Below are 7834 nucleotides of genomic sequence, written 5' to 3'. Positions count from 1 at the left end.
ACTGAAGCCTATAATCTTTAGTGTTATTTTAAAATTTCTAACCACATTCTATATTGGTATTAATGTATTTTAAACTTTTTTATGGTATATGAGAATCGTTATAATTTGTTTATCAATTAATTTAGTAAAACTTCATAATACTCCCTAAATCGATGAAATAACTACTTTCTTGAAAAACGGAGACAACAAAGGCTCCAAACCTATTTGAACATCATCATATGTTAGTGAAGGATGCAACTATGCATTAAAATAATATTGTCATATTTTTTGAAATTTTCTCAAAATCCATGTGTTAACCCCTTCGAAAATATTGACTTTTTGGTAAATACTTTATATTCTGAAGCCTATAATCTTTAGTGTTGTTTTAAAATTTCTAACCACATTCTACATTGGTATTAATGTATTTTAAGCTTTTTTCATAGTATACGGGAATCATTATAATTTGTTTTTCAATTAATTTAGTAAAACTTCATAATACTCCAAAAATCGATGAAATAACTACTTTCTTGAAAACCGGAGACAGCAAAGGCTCCAAACCTCTTTGAACATCATCATATGTTAGTGCACGATGCAACTATGCATTAAAACAATATTGTCATATTTTATGAAATTTTCTCAAAAGCGATGTGTTAACCCCCTTCGAAAATATTGAGTTTTTGGTAAATACTTTATATACTGAAGCCTATAATCTTTAGTGTTGTTTTAAAATTTTCAAACCACATTCTACATCTGTATTAATGTATTTTACGCTCTTTTTCATGGTATATGGGAATCATTATAATTTTTATCAAATAATTTAGTAAAACTTCATAATACTCCATAAATCGATAAAATAACTACTTTCTTGAAATACAGAGACAACAAAGGCTCCAAACCTCTTTGAACATCATCATATGTTAGTGAAGGATGCAACTATGCATTAAAACAATATTGTCATATTTTTTAAAATTTTCTCAAAATCCATGTGTTAACCCCTTCGAAAATATTGAGTTTTTGGTAAATACTTTATATACTGAAGCCTATAATCTTTAGTATTGTTTTAAAATTTTAACAACATTCTACATCTGTATTAATGTCTTTTACGCTCTTTTCATGGTATATAGGAATCGTTATAATTTTTTATCAATTAATTTAGTAAAACTTCTTAATACCTCCTAAATCGATGAAATAACTATTATAAAATAACTACTATCTTGAAAAACAGAGACAACAAATGCTCCAAACCTCTTTGAACATCATCATATGTTAGTGTAGGATGCAACTATGTATTAAATTAATATTGTCAAATTTTTTGAAAATTTCTCAAAATCCATGTGTTAACCCCTTCGAAAATATTGATTTTTTGATAAATTCTTTATATACTGAAGCCTATAATGTTTACTGTTGTTTTAAAATGTCTAACCATATTCTACATATGTATTAATGTATTTTACGCTCTTTTTCATGGTATATGGAAATTGTTATAATTTTTTATCTATTAATTTAGTAAAACTTCATAATACTTCCTAAATCGATGAAATAACTACTATAATATAACTACTTTCTTGAAAAACGGAGACAACAAAGGCTCCAAACCTCTTTGAACATCATCATATGTTAGTGCACGATGCAACTATGCATTAAAACAATATTGTCATATTTTATGAAATTTTCTCAAAAGCGATGTGTTAACCCCCTTCGAAAATATTGAGTTTTTGGTAAATACTTTATACACTGAAGCCTATATTCTTTAGTGTTGTTTTAAAATTTCTAACCAGATTCTACATTGGTATTAATGTATTTTAAGCTTTTTTCATGGTATATGGGAATCGTTATAATTTGTTTATCAATTAATTTAGTAAAACTTCATAATACTCCATAAATCGAGAAAATACTACTTTCTTGAAAAACGGAGACAACAAAGGCTCCAAACCTCTTTGAACATCATCATATGTTAGTGAAGGATGCAACTATGCATTAAAACTATATTGTCATATTTTTTGAAATTTTCTCAAAATCCATGTGTTAACCCCTTCGAAAATATTGAGTTTTTCGTTAATACTTTATATACTGAAGCCTATAATCTTTAGTATTGTTTTAAAATTTCTAACCACATTCTACATTGGTATTAATGTATTTTAAGCTTTTTTCATGGTATATGGGAATCGTTATAATTTGTTTATCAATTAATTTAGTAAAACTTCACAATACTCCCTAAATCGATGAAATAACTACTTTCTTGAAAAACGGAGACAACAAATGCTCCAAACCTCTTTGAACATCATCCTATGTTAGTGAAGGATGCAACTATGCATTAAAACAATATTGTCATATTTTTTTAAAATTTTCTCAAAATCCATGTGTACCTTTGTAATTTTCATCTTCTAATGAAGAAATAGTGTTTAAAAAATAGATTTATTTAATCAATTTTAAAATGAGCAATTTTTTCAAATAGTCATTTTTAAGTTTTTGTCACAAAAATAACTTTTAAATAAAAAATGACCAAAATAGTTTTTATTTTATTTTAAATTTTTAATAATTTTTTTTTAATTTGAAACCATATCACCAAACTCACCCCTTAACTCTAAACCTTAAGTCTAGATTAGTTAATCCCAGAAGCAAAATACAATTTTACATTTTAATAAAATTTATTTTGATCATTTTCTTCACTGAAATCTATTTTTGTGATAAATACTTTAAAAATGATAATCATACAGAATTTTTCTTTTTTTTATTAAGGATTATTTTTGTAAAAACAAACTAAAAGAGGTTATCCTACGAAACTTCTCTTTTAAAACTGTGTTTTGTAAAAAAAAAAAAAAAAAAAAAATCATCTCCTCCCCTCCGGCACGGTGGCCTCGGCGCCGTCGCCGGTGGCTCTCTCTTAACCCTTCCTCTTTTCTTCTTTGCTTTCCCCTCGCTCTACGTCCTGCAGCTGATATGTCGAAGCCCTAGGGAGCTCTGCCGGAAGCTGGCTCTCTGGATCTGGAGCTCGGTGACAGATCTAGTCTATGGTGGCCTTCCCCGGTGTCAAGATGAGGCAGCAAGGCGTTTTGGTAAGGGGAGAGTCGGATTTTGGGTGGTGAGTACCGATGAGCGTTTTTCCCAGATCTGTCTTGCTTCATCGGTTACTTCCGCGAGTTGGTGGCGCGTGGGCTTTGGAAGAGTCTCACTCGACTCGGATCTGTCCTTTCGTCGGTGTGGAGAGGCGGTTGTCTCCGTTAGTTTGTCGCCTTGGTGTCTCGGCTTTGGACTCGGTCTCAACCCCTTTCAAGATGTGCCTCGGAGGTCCTCGACTTCTAGACGTGCAGCGGTGGTCTCTTCTCTGGCGGTGTCAGATGCAAGTTTCCTCGATGGCGCGTGAAGACCTTTGGCTCTCTTGACGCGTGGAGTTGTCTATGCTCAGGCGTCGGAGATCCGGTGGTGTTCCTCGGTCTTTGTCTCCTCCAGCCTTCGGTTTAAACAGCAGAGAGCCCTTCTCGGAACTGTGCACCTTCTGTTTTGGGTTTCTCGAGCCGGTTCTTCTTTGTATCTGCAACTCCGTCCTGTCACCGGTTGTTGCTTCAGCCTAGCCTTTTGATTCATCCTCTAGTTTTTAGAGGTGATGCGTGTGAGATGGTTGGACCTTCAGGTGGTCTCTGCAGGTTCATTTTCCTCTCCGTGACGGCACGTTTGGTCTCCGGCTATCCCAGTGCCTTGTGGGTCTTTGATCTTCTCGGCAAGTTGGAGTCCATCAATGGCTTGCAGGTGCTCGTCTCAGCGTGTTTTTAGCCAGCCACATCTCAGCCCGTTTTACGGCTTCTTTTGGCCGAAGCGTCTCTGTTTCGGTTCTAGAAAGCCTTCAGGTTATCTCTTCACTCCCCCTATCTATAAATCAAGTTCAAGTCTCGGGTTAGTGTGTCGAATACGACCTCTCCGTATCTCCGTACTGGTCAGGGTCTGCCAAGAGAGACGGACTTGTTGAGGATGGCGGTTCCCCTTAATTAGTTGGTCTGTTTCGATTTCCATTTTTTGATAGTCGGTAAGAGAAAGAGAGTGTCGTGTGGATCGAGCAGCTGTGTGTCGGCGCTGGTTTGAGAGAAAGTATCTTTGCAGTGGTCGTCTAAATTTCGATTTGGTCGGCGTCGTTGGCCGCGGACTTCTGGTGATGACGGGAACCGGTAACGGATCCCCGAACCTTAGGTTTTTTCCCTCCCGCTGTATTTATGCTGTTCTCTCCTTGTGTAATAGTGATAAGCCTAATCTATTTGTGAGATTTACTGTTTATTCGACGACTAGCCGGAGGTCTTGTTCCGGTTCCCGTTTTTCGGGTTGATATTTTAATCTAATATATATATTTAAAAAAAAAAAAAAAAAAAAAAAAAAAAAAAAAAAAACTGTGTTTTGTAATATTTTTGTAATTTGTAATAAATTAATAAATAATGTCAAAATTACAAAAAAGGAAAATTTAAGAGAATCTAATTTTGGGCCAAGTCTAATAAAGCCCAAATATGGTAACACACGTGTGTTGCTGTATCTCGCCTTCGTCTTCTCCACCTCGACTACTGCCACATAGCTATCTCTCCGTCTCTGATTCAACTTGAATCGGTGCAAGCAGAAACACGTAGTAGGCTAAGTTCTCAGGCGAATTGAGCTGCCTTTGGTTCGAGTATACTTGTTAACTTCGCCTCCTCCTTCTCTCTATTGCTTTCAATTCTGATCCTGAGATCTCTGCTGTTTTTTTTTAAGTACAGAAAGTATGAAACTTGATTGAAGCTATGAATGCGAATCACAACCTCTGGACGGATGGTCTTATCTGCGCTTTCGAGTTTCATCAAGGTCGTCGTCGCAAGACAACCAAGTTCGACACGAGAAGCGCTCTTCACCGAGGAGATGATGCCCTTTACAGGTTAATGGGCTTTCTCTTGTTTTTTGCTTAATGGGCTTTCTCTTGCTAACTCTTTAACTAACTGTGAACAGTGTTGTTTGTTCTTGTTGTGATAGCAAGAAACAAGAATGTAAAGGAGAAGAAGAAGAGCACTCGAGGAGTTACTGGCGAGCAATTGGTTGGGACAGGCTCTCTGAGCTTGTTCAGACAGTGAAGGTTGATGGTGAGTGGTCAGTGCAGAACGTTGATGTAGATCATGAGGATGATGATACAACGGTTGCTGAGCTGGCTGCTCCTTACTGGGACCGACCACTCGCGGGTCCCACGTGGTGGTGCCACGTGGATGCTAGCCATCAAGGTGTCGCCTCGTGGCTGCGTTACGCGCAGTGGTTGCATCCGGCTGTTAGCGTGGCTCTAAGGGACGAGAGCAAGTTGATCAGTGAACGGATGAAACATATCTTCTACGAGGTACAAAACATCTGAATATGTTGCTTTGTAATGTGGATTGTAGATTAAGTTTGTTGTTATGCGGTTGATAGGTTCCTGTAAGAGTTGCTGGTGGGCTGTTGTTTGAGCTGTTGGGGCAATCAGCTGGTGATCCTTTTATAGAAGAAGATGACATTCCCATTGTCTTGAGGTCATGGCAGTCACAGAATTTTGTAGTGACTGCGTTACATGTTAAGGGGTTTGCTTCGAACATTAGTGTGTTAGGTATTACAGAAGTGCAGGTTCGTTCTTCTCATCTGAATCAGTCGTCTTGGTCTATCTTTGTTGGTCTTAAGCTCTGATGCATTGTACTGTCTTAACCAGGAAATGCTAATTGCTGGTGGAGCCTGCATTCCAAGAACCGTACATGAACTTATAGCACATCTTGCATGCCGCCTTGCTCGCTGGGATGATAGGTAACTAACTATCTTCCCTGGATCTAAAGTATTCTTCACCATTGGGTGGTTCATATGTCCATTATCTCTTTGATGTAGGCTTTTTAGGAAGTATATATTTGGTGCAGCAGACGAAGTTGAGTTGATGTTTATGAACAAGTAATTCAACTTAACTTGCTCTTATCTTAATTGCTTAACAACTCCTTAACACTGATGAAGCATTGTAACTTTTGGTTTTTTTTCTTGACAACAGGAGAATGTACGAGGATCTAAATCTTTTTACTATAATCCTGAATCAAGAAATCAGAAGGCTTTCCAACCAGGTAAATGCTTTCTTCCTTGTTTGGTCACCATGGAGGAGATTTAGATCAATCTGTTCATCCTTTGTCTCAGGTTATACGGGTGAAATGGTCGCTTCATGCAAGAGAAGAGATTGTGTTCGAGCTGCTTCAGCAACTAAAAGGCAACACAGCAAAAGACTTGCTTGAAGGAATAAGAAAGAGCACACGCGATATGATCAATGAACAAGAAGCAGTCCGTGGCCGCTTATTCACTATCCAAGACGTCATGCAAAACACCGTTCGAGCTTGGTTACAGGTAGACAATACATTAACACAAGTACATTAACTCTCCAAGTCTTCTTGATTAGTTAACTTAATATTCTATTTACTTGATTAGGATCGAAGCCTGACGGTTACACACAACCTAGGAATCTTTGGAGGAGTTGGTCTTTTGCTGACAATAGTGACCGGTCTATTTGGGATAAACGTAGATGGCATACCAGGAGCTGCAGATTCTCCACAAGCCTTTGCGCTTTTCTCAGCCATTCTTTTCTTCTCAGGTTTTGTTCTAGTGGTCGGGGCTTTACTCTACCTTGGACTCAAGGAGCCAGAGGCAGAAGAGAACGTGGAGATTAGAAAACAAGAGCTTGATGAAATGGTCAAGAAGTTTCAAAGAGAAGCTGAGTCTCATGCTCAGGTCTTTCAGAAAGTTCCTCAGAATATAGAACGCACGGCTAGTAGTACTAGTAGTAGAATGTTAGTCCATGATCCCAACGGTTACGTTCTCATGGAATGAAAATCAAATAAAGGTTTGGTTCTCTTATTGGTGTTTGAAATCAAATAAAGAATGTTAATACCTTTGATATTAGTCAAGAAGAAACAAAAGTGAAAGAACCATAATATATATATAGAAACCTTTGATATTGGTTACGTGTGTTGTTAGCGGTGTCGTTTCAAGCTTCAAAATGGTTAGGATTGAGTCTATTCCTCGTAGAGGTAGAAGAACCTATGAAGGGAGAATGTGTGTGTATTCTTCTGAGACAGGGACATGGACTTTCAAGCAACTTTGCTCCTCCTCTTCTCTCCAGCGCTCGGGTTTACGCAATTACTTGAACCTCAACGGGGTGCTTTATGTGTGGGAGATTAGACTGGACGATGACCAGACTCGCCCTGTGTAGTCCTTGTAGCTCATGATTTTTACAGTGGAGAAGAAGAAGAGTGTCGGATTATACCTCTCCCTGTCCCGGATAGAAGCAGCCCCTTCGTTAGGAGAACTTTGACTACTTCAGGAGGAGAAGGAGACGTTATCTATGTTGAAATATCGGGTCGAAAATTGAAAGTTCTGAAGCTGAACCTCAAGTGTGAGAACTCTGATGGAGAATGGTGGCAGTTGACAAGGAAGAAGGATGATTTAGACTTTATCAGGAAACCGAGACTTGGAGTGATAGTGAAGGTTGTTGGCGCATAAACACGTCCAATACCAGATGTTTTTCAGGTTGGTTCAGTGCAGTATCACCATCTGTGCTCCCACAGTGGATGGATCCGGTACCCCGCCTGCCATATTGACTGACATCTCTCACTTTCTACAAGTCTCTTCTTCAATGTTTGTTTTCATTTTGCCCCCTTTATAATCAGGACATTATGTATTAGGTCTCTGCTCTTTTGTCATGACTTTGTTGCTCATCAAGATTAACTTGCAGTGTGTTGTATAAGCTCTCTTAGGCTCCCTTCACAAAAATCTTCAACATATGTCTTTTGACTGATCCGTACAAACATGAAAAATACTTTTCATCAAAACAACAAAACGCATCCAAAGATTGCATCAC

The 7834-nt window shown here is 37.7% G+C and overlaps 1 protein-coding gene across 9 annotated transcripts; it reads left to right on the top strand.

Moving 5' to 3' along the window:
• The first annotated feature begins 2782 nt into the window (after positions 1 to 2782).
• Positions 2783 to 6938, top strand: LOC117133597. 9 transcript variants are annotated; one of them, XM_033290154.1, is made up of 9 exons: positions 2783 to 4627; positions 4713 to 4867; positions 4963 to 5314; positions 5386 to 5574; positions 5657 to 5748; positions 5827 to 5886; positions 5981 to 6050; positions 6121 to 6324; positions 6406 to 6938. In XM_033290154.1, exons 2-9 carry the CDS (start codon positions 4737 to 4739, stop codon positions 6802 to 6804), a joined length of 1497 nt encoding a protein of 498 aa, XP_033146045.1. In that variant the 5' UTR covers positions 2783 to 4627; positions 4713 to 4736; the 3' UTR covers positions 6805 to 6938. The 9 variants fall into 9 exon arrangements, with proteins under 9 accessions (XP_033146045.1, XP_033146038.1, XP_033146042.1 ...); XM_033290147.1 differs by having other exon boundaries at positions 4939 to 5314; XM_033290151.1 differs by having other exon boundaries at positions 4713 to 4871; positions 4961 to 5314.
• The last annotated feature ends 896 nt before the right edge of the window (positions 6939 to 7834 follow it).

Source organism: Brassica rapa, chromosome A04 (assembly GCF_000309985.2).
Source record: "Brassica rapa cultivar Chiifu-401-42 chromosome A04, CAAS_Brap_v3.01, whole genome shotgun sequence".
In the NCBI taxonomy this organism is placed as follows: Eukaryota; Viridiplantae; Streptophyta; class Magnoliopsida; order Brassicales; family Brassicaceae; genus Brassica; species Brassica rapa.
The sequence above is the reverse complement of the archived record's forward strand: the minus strand, read 5'-3'. Positions and strand labels throughout refer to the sequence as shown.

Bases quoted from the DNA above. Each gene is read 5' to 3' on its own strand.
- LOC117133597 (XM_033290147.1), top strand. From the start codon at position 4,737: ATGAATGCGAATCACAACCTCTGGACGGATGGTCTTATCTGCGCTTTC. The intron at 5,575-5,656 runs GTTCGTTCTTCT...TGTCTTAACCAG, and splicing joins TAGGTATTACAGAAGTGCAG to GAAATGCTAATTGCTGGTGG. The intron at 6,051-6,120 runs GTAAATGCTTTC...CCTTTGTCTCAG, and splicing joins TCAGAAGGCTTTCCAACCAG to GTTATACGGGTGAAATGGTC.